We start from the raw sequence: 15,011 nt of genomic DNA on the forward strand, positions 1-15,011 counted from the left end.
TGGCGGCTGGTAACCGGAAAGTCCATGCCATGATTAGAAGCTTGTTCAGTGCCAGCCCCCATTCTCCAGAGAGAGGAGAGGGGCTAGAAATAGACTCATTGGTCAATCATGCCTACGTGATGAAGCCTCCTTAAAAATCCCAAAATTATGGGATTCAGAGGGCCACCGGGTTGGTGAACACGTGGAGGTACTGGGAGAGTGGGCTGCCAGAGCCCTTGGAAGCTCCACCCACCTCCCCAGAGCTCCCCAGGGGCATTTCTTTCCCTCAGATGTTCGTCTTTATCCTTCGTCATATTCTTTTATAATAAACTGATAAGTTAGGAAAGCAGTTTTCCTGAGTTCTGTGAGCCACTCTAGCAAATCAATTAAACCTGAGAAGGGGGGTCATGCAACTTCCGATTTTTAGCCAATGGGTCAAAAGCCCAGGTGACCACGAGGCTTGTGACTGGCACCTGCGGTGGGGGCTTGCTGTAGTCTTATAGCACTGAGCCCTCAACCTGTGGGCTCTGACACATTTCCAGGTCCGAAGTGTCAGAATTGAATTGAACTGTAGGACATGCAGCTGGTGTCACAGAGAATTGCTTGTCATGGGGACAGTGACCCCCGACCTGTGTCAGGAGGGTGGGTGTGACTGCGGTGTGGGGTAGTGGGGACATGCAGGAGGGGAGCTAGGGTTTTCTATCTCAACAACAAAGGCAGAAACTTAGTAGATTGTCTGCAAGTTTTTTTGTCTGAACTTGACCCTTTCTAGGTATCCTTAGTGTCTTTCAATTGTCTTTAATCGGCTTTTGCCTCTTTGGCTACAGTTTTAATCTCTTCCTGTGTCTGCCTGTAGGACTACCCCCTCCCAGTCGGCCTCCTGTCTCCGCGCATCCGTGAGGCCAGTTCCAATGGGCCAGCAAACCAGGCCCGGGCCTGAGTGTGGCTCTGCCACTTAGGAGATGACTGATTTAGCAGAAGCTGTTTATTCTAATCTTCTGCTTCTACACATGAAGGATACAGGCATCTACCTCGTTGGTTGGTGTGAGGATGAAATGGAAAGCATTTAACACCTTGCAATAAACTTTCTGAGTTCGTAAAAGTTAGCTGCTTTTACGGTCAACTTTCTTTACAAAAATCTGAATTTTTGGAAAAGACTGTATTAAGAGCAGACATTTCCCAGCCGCCTACGACTGAGTCTGCGCTTACTGTGTTGGGAAGCTCAGCATACAGCTGTCGTTCCCTTAGAACTCCTTCTTCCTTCCTTCATTCCTTCTTCAGGCATTTTCCCTTCGTCCTGCTGCCACTGTGGTTCCAGGCACAGGCTGTTTCTGGCGTGATCTATCAGGTCACGATCCAAGGCTAGATGCAGCCATAAAGGAAATCTCTAGCTGGGGGTTTGTCCAAACCAATGTGGACGCCAAGCCTTTGCTCTTCTTCCATAATGACACACTCTATTATTTTTTCAAAACAAACAGTAAAGATGAAAAAGCAGATTAATTTGGAGACTGTTTTTCATCCCAGTCTCTCGTATTTCAAACTAAGGGGGTTTTGTAGGAATATGGGGGCTGCATTTCCCTGGTAGACCATTTGGAAAGAGGAGCCTAACCCTGGTTTCCACCTCAATCTGAGCTGTTTCCTTCCTGCATCTGCCTTTGCCTTTGTACTTTCCTTTTCCTTAATTCTTTCCTCCCAGCTTCATCTTGTTCGAATGCTCGTCCCTCATCATCCCTTCATGAAGCAGTTGATACCTCTGTGGTTGTCCTCTAACTGCTAATCAACCTCTTTGGCATAAAGAGCCACAGGAAAGGGTTTGGGTAGACCATTAGTGAAGGTCAAAGCTGGAAGGGCCCCGAGGTTCTAGCAAGACTGACATGAGAACTTTGAACTTTGTTCCCTACAACCCGAGGGGTCCATGGAGGTCCATGTGAACGTGATGGGGAAAAGAGGCTCAGGGGTTCCTCAGATTAATCACAGCATTTCTGCTTCATCTAGTACATATGAGTGGTCAACATACAAAAAAAAAAAAAATTAAGAGGCTCGTTCTTCTTTTTTTTTTTAAATTTTTATTTATTTATGATAGGCACACAGTGAGAGAGAGAGAGAGGCAGAGACACAGGCAGAGGGAGAAGCAGGCTCCAAGCATGATGTGGGATTCGATCCCGGGTCTCCAGGATCGCGCCCTGGGCCAAAGGCAGGCGCTAAACCGCTGCGCCACCCAGGGATCCCCTCGTTCTTCTTTTTAATTGAAAATCACAGACCTAGCTTGATGCTTACATTTTACAGGTGAGGGAACTGAGGGCCAACAGGAAGTTGTCACCTGTGGGCCACACACAGCTCCTGGGTGGATGGACTAAGGCCTCAAGGGCTCTTACATATCCAGAGAGAAGTAATTTAGGTGTTACTGTTTTCCCTACGTCAAAGAGGCAGTGGGTGTGGTCAGGCTCCTTCATCCTGACTGTTCCATGAAGGGGTTGTTGTTATGATGGGGGGAAGATGCTGGTGCTGGGGGAGGACTGTAAGATGGGGGAAAGGCTGGGTGTTTCTCATGTCAGTCTTGCTAGAATCTCTATTGTTTCATACTGGAGACACTAGACCCAAGATGCCTGATAAACTCTCTGGGGTGAATGTAGGCCAGACACGTCTTCCCACTTTCTGTTGTTGTCCAGGACCCCAGGGGGCCACACAGCCATTGGCCACATGTGCCAGCAGGTATGTGGGTGCCAGCTGTGCGAAGCTCAGAATCGCACTGCGAGAGGGATGTGTTCTCCACCAAGCCTTCTGTGTTCTGCCCCCCAAATGTCTTCTTAGCCATTGCTTCCTTGGCTCTTTGGATATTGTGACTTTCTGAGAAAAATGTTTGAAAAGGCTTTAGGTTTTAGGGAATTGCCAGTATCTTTCTTGTTTTCTGGTATCAGTCAATGTCTACTATCATAAAAGGTGTGTGATCACCAGTCATGTCTCAAGGGTAAGACATAACCTGAGAAAGGATAGTTTTCCCAAGAAAGGAAGCTTTGGCATGGGGTACTAACGGGTCTGCCTTGTGCTGCTGTGTCCACTTGGAGGTGGATCAGTGATGACCTCACTCTGGCCTGGCTCTGAACATTCCAGGCCATGGGCTCCTGAGTTTCTGTAGCTTCTGCAGTGTCCAATGGGGCACCACTAGTGCCATCAGAAATACTGACCCATTAGCCACAGACAAGAGGGCTTGTCTCAGTCTTACTCTGAGGAGAATGAATGAAGACTGGGGATGTTCTCATTCAGGCTTGCTTCCCACCGACATTTCCCACTGTCCCAGATGAGACAGGGACAGGCCATGACCAAGTTAAGTCCACTTACTACATTAAAAAGAAGTGCCATCTTCTATTAATTTAAGACAGGTAAGCTTCACAGTCTGGACATTTCCCAACCAGACGGGGCCAGAGCCAAGGGCAGCAATGACACCAGAAAGGGGTGGTAGCCGGCTACTGGTGGGCAGACGTATTACAAACCATATCCGGCATGGTTGAAAATGGGATACATTTTAAAAAATTTATTTATTTGACACAGAGAGAGCATGAATCGGGGGGTGGCAGGCTGAGGGAGAGGGGGAAGCAGGCCCCCTGTGGGGAGCCCGATGTGGGACTCAATCCCAGGACCCCAGAATCACACCCTGAGCCAAAGGCAGATGCTCAACCACTGAAACATCCAGGCGCTCTGAAAATAGGATATTTTTAGATCTAATCTTCTCATGTTAAATGTTTAGGTAATACATTTAAAGAAATTATAGTAGAGAAAACAACTTTGAATATTTTTCCTTTGGCAGAATAGAAATAAGTAAATCATTTCTATCAATAAAGCTAAACTGTGTCCATCAAGGGAGCAGAGATGGGGCATTTGAAAAAGAATGGGTCTCAAGCTGGAAAACTGGGGCTCGCAGGGCAGGTGTGTGGCTTCTGGATGGCAGACAGCTGCTTCGAGGCGTGGCGTCTAGTGGCCAAAGCGTGGGGTTCTGAAGGCAAGTCAGCCCACGCTCTGTCACCAAAGCCATTTAACCTTTCAGAGACTGTGGCCTTATTTTTCACATGGGTGGTGGGACTGTGCTCATGCTGGACCTCCTCACGCACCACCCTACAGTTTGTAGACAAAACAGGAATGAAGAAAGCTCCCATTCATCCACTCAACAGGAAGGGTTCAGATCGGGGTGGCCTCTGCCATGGCCCAGACTGCCACTGGGGTCCGCACCTCCGCTTCCCTCTCCATCCCGTGGCACACACGAGCAGGGCCCCCCACACAGCCAGCCAACCCCTACAGTCCTCTGTCAATAAGCCATGAACAAACCATACACAGAAAGAAGCTTCTTTTTTTCTTCAATTTAATTGAAGTTACTTAGAAAAATAATCAGGCTTGAATGGCTTTTCCTGGAGGAAGGTTCATGAACATTTCACGCTTCTGTTGGCAATGTGGAATTCAGCTTTCTTGAACAGTACAGTAAGATACAGGGAGAGTTTTCTAAAACAAGCCCTCTACTGCATACAAATATGTAAAAAATAAAACTCACACTCCACGAAGATGTTAAGTTGTATGTGCAAACACCACAATGAGCATGCTCACTGGAAAGTAGCACGGGCAGCCCCTTCTGTACTGACCAAGAGCAGCAAACCAAAATTGGCCTGTCAACCACCGAGGGGCAAGTTGGTGCTTGTGGGCCTGCAGCCTATTCGTGGGGCCCAGTCAGTCGATGAGAAAAGGCTGGAAGGAGCGCTGGTGTTAGAAATGGGGGTGGGGGTGCCATGAGGTCAGTCCTGCTGACCCAGGAGGGGGCCAGGGAAGGTCTGGTCCCCAGGATGGCATAGGCCAGTGCAGCCTGGATCGTTGGGGTGGGGGAGGGGGAGTGTCTTCGAGAGGCGCCTGACACCAGCCAGGAGGACCCTGACCCTTGGCCTCTTGCTAGGTGAGCGCAGGGCCTTGCACCTGTTCTCCTGTGGGGTCCCAACCCCACCAGCTAACTGCGCCAGTGGCTTTTCTCCGGGAGCTTCGTCCGGCAGGAAGTAGCTCTAGTGCTGCCACACCTTTGCTACCAGGGGGGTGAAGCTCACCGGGTGGCCAGGGAGGAAGGTCCCCACGGAGACGCCACAGGTCAATAGACTGCCATCTTCCCAGACCGGCTGGGGAGGCGGGGCAGGAGGGTGGTCCAGAGAAGCTGCAGGAATTCAGACCCTGTGGCTAATATTCTAGAGTTTTCTAACCAAAGGGATAGGCTAAGCAGGGATGTCCTTGTAAATACTACCCTAAATGTACCTGGTTTTATAAACACAGCAGCACCTTTGAAAAGTGGCTTGGAGATGGGACATCTGCCTGTACTTTTCTCCAGCTAAGCATGCAATGAAAAGCGTTTTCAAACAGTTTTCTTTAAAAAAGAAAAACCAAAAAACAGAAACACAAGCTTTTGCTTCCCAGGCACATTTTTACCCATGGATTCTTTTACACCAAGGACACAGAATTTTTTCTACATTCTGCCAAACAGTTGATTCAATTTTTTTTAAGTTTTTATGCCATTACAAAATAAAATGTGAACATAAAACACAAGGAGAAAGTCCCTCGTTGCAGAGCTACACGGACGTATTGTCCTGTGAGGACAGTCTTTCTCCGCTGGGAGGGGCGGGTGAAGGCGGGCACCCTGCCCGTGACACAAGCGAGCACACCCAACCCCACCCACCTAAGACGGTGGCGGGAACGCAGAACTCGGCTAAACCCACGGACTTTCCATCGGAAAACCAAAGCACACGGTGAACTATTCCAAACTCTGGAATTGAAGGAGCGCCCCTCAAGGCAACCTAGGCAACCTTGAGGAGTTAGGGGGCGACTCTGGGGTCTTATGGCCCCCCACCCACCCCAGACAACCTCCAGCTCCCTTCGGTACGGATGCAGGATTGCCTAGGGTGGTATCCAGGACTAAAACCATTGCACTTAAATAAAAGTTTAATTCATTTGATAAAGTACCTCTGTTGCTACAAACCAGATGGATGCTGTTTTATTGTTTTGTTTTGTAGAAGGGTCAGGGAAGTTGTTTTATCCTCGACGATGATCTCGGATACGCTAAATCGACCTAACTCAAGTGTATTCTGTGGAACGTCTCTGTGAAATCTGCAAAACAGAGTATCCTGGTCACATAAGTTCAGGAAATGCTACCAACTCAATGATGCTTTTGGGGGTTCATAATGCACAGCGCACACCTAAGGCTCTGAAAAGTCCTGTAGAGGGAAATTGGTTTGTTTCCCAGGGATATTTGACCTCAAAATGCCTTTTTTTCTTTCTTTCTTTCTTTCTTTCTTTCTTTCTTTCTTTCTTTTTTCTTTCCTTTCTCTCTTTCTTCCTTTTTTTTTTTTTTTTTTTTTTTTGCATCACACTGACTTCACATCTCCTGAGAATCTCTGTTCTGTGGGGCATGTCAGGAAACGCTGCACAGTGTTTCATTAGCAGAAGCCCTATTTCTGAGGACAGTGTCCCTGCCTGCAAACAGGGCCCAGATCCCCAATTCCAGGGACAGCTGAGGTCTGTCACTCTATTCAGTAAAAGACACGGCATCATCTCTGTCCATGGAGGGCACAGTCACTGTGTCCTTCACAAAGGGGAGTGAGCTTGGAAGAAGGTACACATTTTATCAAAAGCTTTGGCCCCCTTCTCCCGCACACACCTCACTCAAATTCAATAAAACCATATTCTAGGTGAGATGCGGCCGCTGCTGCTGAGCTGATCGTGAGTTTTACAACTTTAATAATTTCTGTGAATAAATTATTCATTTGTTTGTTTAGAATATTCTCACCCTTTCGCTATATACTGCATCAAAAACAAAACAAAAAGCAAAACTTACCCACACCCCCTCCCACCCCACCCCCTATTATTAGAACTGTACTTATTATTATATACAGGATTTGCTACCAATTCATTCACTAGCTGTAAGAGGGATGTGGCTCAAACTTCAACTGAGGCATCACCATGGCCAGAAGTGAGAAGCATGTGAAGATGGTAATGAGTGAGGAGCAGGAGTGTTCCTGGCCTTCCGGAGGAAAGGGGGGCGTGGGGTCCAGCCACGGAAGGCTGTCCTTGCTGCTTGTGCATGGTACTCGCCACAGTGCCCACGGCCTCGGCAGGCTCTGGAGCATGTGTGCATGTGCAGTGAGTGGATCCTGCTGTGACCTTGGCCAGAGAAAGGAGTGCGGGGCGACCGCCAACCGTGGGTGCGCGAGGCCTGCTGTAGCCTCTCATGCTTTCCGCAGCAGAGGAGAGAACACTCCCAGGCGGAGGCTGATGTGACAGGAGGCGCTTGGTGAAGGTCCCCTTCCCACCCTTGCGTGCTGTGCCCGGCGGGTCTGGTCCCGGGGCTTCCCCAGTATACTGGAGCGCACATGATGGGAAGCACTCTGTCTTCTCCCGTGTTGGACGGTGAGCCTGGATTACTCACCAAGTTAAGTGGCCTGTTCTCAGTGTGGGGTTTTCAAAATTTGGGCCAGAGGAAAATGCAAATTTTTAGGGGTCCTGGACCTTTTGGGGTTGTTTAAAATGGTCTGGACCTCATGTCTAGTCCACGAATATGGGGGGTTTGCTAATTGTTGAGATGGATATCACGTCCACATAAAGCTTCTTGAGGGCCGAGACTACTGGTTTTGTTAAATGCTCTATCCCCAGGGCCTACATTTAGGCCTGGCACAGAGTAGTTGTTCAACAGATACTTGTTGACTATAAAGCAACAGTCACTTCACCATCACAACTGGCAGTGCCAGTTAAAAATTTCGTAGAAAAGCCTATTCTATCAGACTGCTAATTCTGGTGAAAAAAAAAAGAAGAAAAAAAAAAGCTATAATCAGCTCTTCTCCTTGGGTTAAAAAAAAAAAATCACATTTTTTCTTAGTGCGAAGGACTCTTGGGTTGCTCAGAATCTGTTTGGAATGGTCCCCTGCAAAGGTGCCTTTCTCTATTTATTTCTCACAGACTTCCAAGAATGGTGGCATCAACAGACATCACAATGGCTGTTATCACAGTTAACTCTGAGCGGTTAGTAAGGAGAACATTCACGCCCCCAAATGAGCTGTAGCAAGCGTAGAACAAAACACACATTTCTTCTGCAAAGACATTTGAATCTTGCTGCCACAAAAAGAAATCTATACAGAGACCATGTTTAAATAACTATAAATAATATTAATTAGAATTTATGGGATGCACAATTCATGGAATTCACCAGAGCACAAGGAAACCTTTAAGACAGTGTTGCAGGTAGGTATTTACGTCTAAACACAAGGACACCCATCCTATTCTCTTGCAAAGACAGCCGTCCTTCCCTACTAAGGATTTTAAATAATTCTCACCATGCTGCTCGCAGCATCATCCCCAAAGAAATATTACTTTACAAAATAACCCAATATCCATATAATTCTTTTGACAAATAAAAATCTTAAATTAAAAAGCACGATCCTCTCCCTCTCCCACCCCCTTTATTCCAATTTCAGGTAGCTTGGCACTGAGTAATTGAACATTAAAAAATCGAGTTTGTAGACTTCATACAACTGCGTTTGGTGCTCTGAGCTGATGTTCTGGAAGAACTCTGTGGTCATTTCGTCAGTAGTTCTCGTAGACTTGGCATAGGTGGGGAACTTCAGGTAGCTGCCCACGCCCGCCAGCCGCAGAACGTAGTTCGAGTCCTCCTCCAGCGTCTCATACTTGCCCACGAGGTCGTAGTGGATGTGGCACGGGTGGCAGAGCGAGTGCACTGTCTGCCAGTGCTCGTTGAAAGGCTCCTCGCGCTGTGTGTGTGGGTCGATGAGATAGGCCACAAACTCCTCGAATCTGACATCGTCACCCCTGCGCAGCGCCTCCTGGGTGGCATTCTTGCGCTGGCGCCGGATGATCTTGGTGCCGTAGCGCTTGTGGAAGGACGTGTTGTATTTCTGTGTGAACTTGTTGCGGTAGGCCGACACCAGGCGCTCAAAGGGCTCCCGCACGAACAGGAACTTCATGTAGCTTTTCAAGCGGTGGTTGATTTCCGGGATGCTGTACTGGTTCAGGGTCTTGAGGTTGGCTGACACGTGCGCCTCGTTGGCCGGGATCTCCATGGGGTCACTGTACTTGCCCCGGCCCGTGAGCACCATCATGAGCCGCTTCCAGTTGGTACACGCCACCTTGGGCACGTAGCAGTAGATGAGCTCGTGGTCCTCGTCCACCACCAGATGCTTCAGGTCGTTGGGGGTCAGCACGCGCCGCTTGCGGCTCAGGGCGCTGTTGGCGCGACAGGTGTCCGTGACCTGGTCACGCCTCATCTGGTGCAGGATATTGGTGTTGGAGAGCTCCAGCTGTAGAGGGGACACAAGAGGAATATGAATTCAGTATGGGCGTGTGGTACGTGCCCTAGGCCACATCCGCAGCCGTGGTGGCCGGTGGCCGGCCCCCGGCACGGCTGGCTGGCAACCTAATTCTCCACCAGCTGCCTCGACTCTTTTTGTGTTGTTCCACCATGTTTCCTTTGTGGGGCAAGAATGAGGATCAAATCTGTAACTTACCCATCACCCTCTATGTGCCTGGCATTTTACTAGAGTGCTACGTTTTTCTGTTCTCTGTACAGTCATCCTGAAATGAGGCTGCTTTCACACTACCAAGCACCTGCCACCATTGCCAGGTAGCATGCTGCCAGGCACTGGGGATGCGGTCATAAAAAGTACAGTGGGGTAACTGCCCCTTATCTAGCTGGAAAGAAAGAGGGAACCGAGGCACAGAGAGGTTAAGTTACTAGCTTGAGATCACACAGTGAGGGAGCAACAGACGCCGTATTCAAACTCAGGTTGTCCTGGCAATCAAGGTCACCCACTTTCCACTCTACCCTGAGGTCCAGTGCTCCCATCTTCTTGATTGAAGCATGGAGAGTCTGGCATTTGATCGATCTACAATGCAGTGGGGGGATCCCACTTCTCCACAAGCCCATCACTATGAACATCTTTTGCTCTGTGCTGCTTCTGGTACCAGTGCCTTGATGTTCCTCTGGGAATCCACTTTCCTCCTTGTCCTCTCAAGCAGCTGAGTTGTGAGAAGTCTGGAGCTTGGGAACAGGGAAGAGGGCCATCATGGAGGAAGGGCTAGACTGGGAATGCAGGGTACAGAGAAAGATGAGAAGACAGAGGGACATCACCTGAACACCTAGGTCCATACATTGCTGAAAGCAGCCCCCTCAGGTCCTGGGCCTTTGTTACGTCAGTACATTTGCTGTTGTGCATAAAGCAGGGGGAGCCTGGATTACACTGGTGGTACCCAATGTATGGGTCTTTGCATTTACTGCCTTAGCTCTGTCCTTCTCGCTGCAGCCATCCATTGATGTATGCATTCAGACATCTGTCCAGACCTCACAGTGTACCAGGCCTCTGCTCCACACCCTTGGGAAACAGAACATTTTCCTAAAGGACTCACAGTCAAGAGTAGCTGCCAGATAGCTGGCGGCCTCAAAAGAGCCCAAAGGGAAGATGTGTGTGCTTCTCTAAATTTTAGGAACAAAAGTTTCTCCTCAAAGACCGTTCACTCCCAGTGTGAATCAGTCTTCACAGTCCACCTAGAACAGGAAACACAAGACCTCACTGCCTTGGTGTGCCAGCAACCCCACTGTTGCTGGCTTAATGCCATGCCTCCATCTACCTGTCTGTATGTGCAATGTGGTGCTTGTTTTAAATATCAAAGAGATTGATATTAAATTATGGTTAAAGCCATAGAGAAACTGGGGTGTCAGAGCTATGGGACAGGCTGTCTGGGGCTGCAGAGGACGTTGTGTCCGGTTGCCTTCCTGCCCTGAGAACACGGCCCCCATCTATGCGCTCATCTTTGATGTCCTTCACCAACCCGCTTTTCTAGTCTTGTTCCTACTCTTCCCCTGTTCAGAACTAAAAGGAGCTGCAGAGCAATCAATGATTCACTCTCTTCCCTTTTTGAATTAAAAAAACTTTTTAAAATTCCAATATAATTAGTGTAGTGTTATTTTAGTTTCAGATGTGCAATATTTTGATTCAATAATTATGTACATTACTCAGTGCTCATCATAAGTGTACTCTTGGTCCCCTTCACTCTATTTCACTCCCCATGCCTCCTCCCTTCTGTACTCCCCCAGTTCTCTGTATTTAAGAGTGTGTTTGCCTCTTGTTGTCTTTTTTCTTAAATTCCACATATGAGTGAAATCACATAGTATTGGTCTTTCTCTCAGTTTGTTCATGTAGCATAATACCTTCTAGATCTAGCCATGTTGCTGCACATGGCAAGATTTTATCCTTTAAAAATTCCACTCTCTCTACCACATCTTCTGTATCTATTCATCTATCTTTAGACACCTAGGTTGCTTCCATATCTTGGCTATTGTAAATCATGCTACAATAAACATAGAGGTGCATGTATCTTTTTGAATTAGTGTTTTCATATTCTTTGGATACTCAGTAGTGCAATTACTGGATCATATGGTAATTGTTTTTGATTTTTTTTTTTTAGCAATTTCCATACTGTTTTCCACAGTGGCTGCACCAGTTGGCATTCCCACCAAACAGTGCACAAGGGTTCCTTTTTCTCCACATCCTCGCCAACACTTGTTGTTTCTTGTGATTTTAGCAACTGACAGGTGTGAGGTGATATGTCGCTGTAGTTTTGATTCGCATTTCCCAGATGGTGAATGATGTGGAGAGCCTTTTCAAGTGTCTGTTGGCCATCTGTTTGTCTTCTTTGGAGAAATGTCTGTTCATGTCTCCTGCTCATTTGTAAATGGGTTACTTGTTTTTTTGGTGCTGTTTTATAGAAATTCTTCCTATATTTTGGATATTAACCCTTTTTCAGATATATCATTTGCAAATATCTTCTCCCATTCAGTAGGTTATCTTTTAGTTTTGTTGTTTCCTTTGCTGTATAAAGAGGGTTTTTTTTTGTTTTGTTTTGTATTTTGTTTTTATTTCTGTTTTGCTGTAGTCCCAAAAGTATAATTTTGCTTTTGTTTCTATTGCCTTAGGAGACATATCTAGAAAAAAGTTGCTATAGCTGATGTTACAGAAATCACTGCCTGTGCTCTCTTCTAGGATTTTTAAGGTTTCAGGTCTCACACTTAGGTCTTTAATCATTTTGAGTTTATTTTTGTATATGATGTGAGAAAGTGGTGCAGTTTCTTCTTTTGCATGTAGCGTGTCCAGTTTTCCCAACACCTTTTTTGAAGGGACTGTCCTTGCCATTGCATAATCTTGCCTCCTTTGTCATAGATTAACTGAGCATATACTCGTGGGTTTATTTGCCTCCAGTTTTGTCCTTTTTCAAGATTGCTTTGGCTACTCGGGGTCTTTTGTGGTTTCATACACATTTTAGGATTATTTGTTCTAGTTCTGTAAAAAATTCTGTTGGTATTTGAGAGGGGTTATATCAAATCTGTCGATTGCTTTCGGTAGCATGGATACTTTAACAATATTTGTTTTCCTAATCCATGAGCATGGAACATCTTTCCAATTGTTTGTCATCTTCAATTTCTTTCATCAGTGTTTTATAATTTTCATGGTACAGGCCTTTCACTTCTTGGTTAGGCTTATGTGTAGGCATTTTCTTCTTTCTGGTGCAATTGTAAATGGGATTTTTTCAATTTCTCTTTCTGCAACTTCATTGTTGGTGTATAGAAGTGCAACAGATTTCTGTATATTGATTTTGTATCCTAAAGCTTTGCTGAATTTGTCATTAGTTCCAGTGTTTTTTTTTTTTTTTTTTGTGGAGTCTTAAGGGTTTTCAATATATAGTATCATGTCATCTTGCACTGCAGATAGTTACTTCTTTACTAATGTGGATGCTATTTATTTCTTTTTCTTGTCTGATTTCTGTGGCTACCACTTCCAGTACTATGTTGAATAAAAGTAGTAACAGTGGACCTCTCTTATTCTTCATCCTAGGGGGAAAGCACTGAGTATGGTGTTAGCTGTGGGTTTGTCATATATGGCCTTTACTGTATTGAGATATGTTCCTTCCAAACCTACTTTGTTGAGGGTTTATCATGAATGGATATTGTACTTAGTCAAATGGTTTTTCTCTATCTATGGAAATGATCATATGGTTCTCATCCTTTCTCTTAAATTGATGTATCATGTTGATTGATTTGCAAATACTGAACCACTCCTGCATCCCAGGAATAAATCCTACTTGATTGTGGTGAAATGTAAAAATGTAAAATGGATTTGGTAAAAATGTATTACTGGATTTGGTTTGCTAGTATTTTATTGAGGATTTTTGCATCTGTGTTCTTCAGAGATATTGGCCTGTAGTTCTCTTTTTTGGCAGTGTCTTTATCTGGTTTTGGCTCAAAGAATCCTCTTCAACGTTTCTTGTAAGGCTGGTTTAGTGGTGAATTCCTTTACCTTTTGTTTAGGAAACTCTTTATCTCTACCTCTATTCTGATGATAACCTTGCTGGGTAGAGTATTCTTGGCTATAGTTTTTTCTTTTAGCATGTTAAATATGTCATGCTACTCCCTTCTGGCCTGCAAACTTTCTGCTGAAAAAAAAATCAGCCTTATGGGGTTTTCCTTCGTAACTGCTTTTCTTTTCTCTTGCTGCTTTTAATATTCTCTCTTTATCACTACTTTTTGCCATTTTAATTACCATGTGTCTTGGTGTGGGGATCTCATTGGGTTGATTTGGGGGCGGGGGGGGGGGCGCTGGAATCTCTGTGCCTCCTGGATCTGGATATCTGTTTCCTTCCTCAGATTAGGGAAATTTTCAGCTGCTATTTCTTCAGATATATTTTCTGACCCCCTTTTTCCTCTTCTCCTGGGATCCCTATAATGCAAATGTTATTACCTGGGTTGTGTCACTGAGTTCCCTTAACCTATTCTCATTTTTTGTTCTTTGTTTTTCTCCTGTTCAGCTTGCTTTCCGTTACAGTCCTCCAGCTTGCTGATCCGTTCTTCTGCTTCCTCTAGTCTTTACTATTTATTCCCTCTAGAGTTTTTAAAATCTCAGTTATTGTGTTTGTCTCTGGTCAGTTCTTTTTTTACATTTTCTCTTTGTTAAGGGTTTCACTGAGATCCTCCACTCTTTTATCAAGTCCAGTGAGTATCTTTATGACCATTACCTTAAGTTCTCTATCAGGCATATGCCATATCTCCATTTCGTTTAGCTCTCTTGCTGTGGTTTTTGTCCTGTTCTTTCATTTGGGACATATCCCTCTGTCTCCTCATTCTGTCTAACTCTCTGTGGCTGTTTCTGTTTATTAGGAATCTCTCCTGCTCTTGAAAGTAGTAGCCTTATGACGAAGAGGTCCTGTAGTGCAATATTCCCTGTTCACCAGAACCTGGCACTTTAGGGATGTCTCCTGTGTGTACTGCATGAGCCTTACTGTTGTAGCGAAGCCACTTTTGCCTCCAGTGCATTCATCTGCAATCGTTCTCTTTGCTCACTGAGGGCAGGGTTTGATCCCTGTGGTGTTAATGGGCCAGTGTGGGGCTGCCTTGGGCTTGAGTTGGGTCAGACCAGGCATTTGCCAGAGTCACAGTAGCACCAAACTGCAAGGCACTCTCCTTGTATTGTCCCTGGAGAGGCTTTCACTTGGTGGGCAAGGCCTGTGGTCAGACCCAATGTTGCCCCAGCCCACTGCTGGGGCTGCAATCAGAAGGGTATGTGTGGTTACCATCTCTTCTCCCCAGCAAAGAAGGCGCTGTAGAAGGCACAGGATCACTGATGCTGATCCTTATCAGGGCTGCCTGCACACTGTTAGGCTTGTGGCACCATTTTGGATGGACTCCTGCTGATGCTGGTTGGAGAGAACAAGCCAGCAGGAGAACATGGGGCTGGGGTACTGTTAGCAAGCTAGGTGGAGAGAGTTCATGCTATGCTGGCTCCTGCAGGTATTCCTGTATCTAAGCCAGGGGGCAGGGAGGGAAATAGTGCCCACCAGGTCTCTTGTTTTTGGAGAAGTCTCCTAAAGGTTCTTGCCTCTCTAGCACATACTCTGAGATTAGTAAACAAATATACCCACCTCTTGTATACTTCAGGCATTGAAGCTGCTGTTTCTAT

The 15,011-nt window shown here is 46.1% G+C and overlaps 1 protein-coding gene across 3 annotated transcripts in view; it reads right to left on the reverse strand.

Annotated features, from left to right (window-relative positions):
- Positions 1-4,327: 4,327 nt before the first annotated feature.
- The window catches only part of CHST11 (carbohydrate sulfotransferase 11), a 275,929-nt gene continuing 265,245 nt past the window's right edge, over positions 4,328-15,011 (reverse strand). For all 3 annotated transcript variants that reach the window (XM_041756669.1, XM_041756668.1, XM_041756667.1), the window contains one exon: positions 4,328-9,305. In XM_041756669.1, coding sequence (XP_041612603.1) covers positions 8,451-9,305 — 855 coding nt within the window. In that variant the 3' untranslated portion in view covers positions 4,328-8,450. The remainder of the gene's footprint in view (positions 9,306-15,011) is intronic.

The sequence above is a fragment of the Vulpes lagopus genome, chromosome 5, assembly GCF_018345385.1.
Source record: "Vulpes lagopus strain Blue_001 chromosome 5, ASM1834538v1, whole genome shotgun sequence".
Lineage (NCBI taxonomy): Eukaryota > Metazoa > Chordata > Mammalia > Carnivora > Canidae > Vulpes > Vulpes lagopus.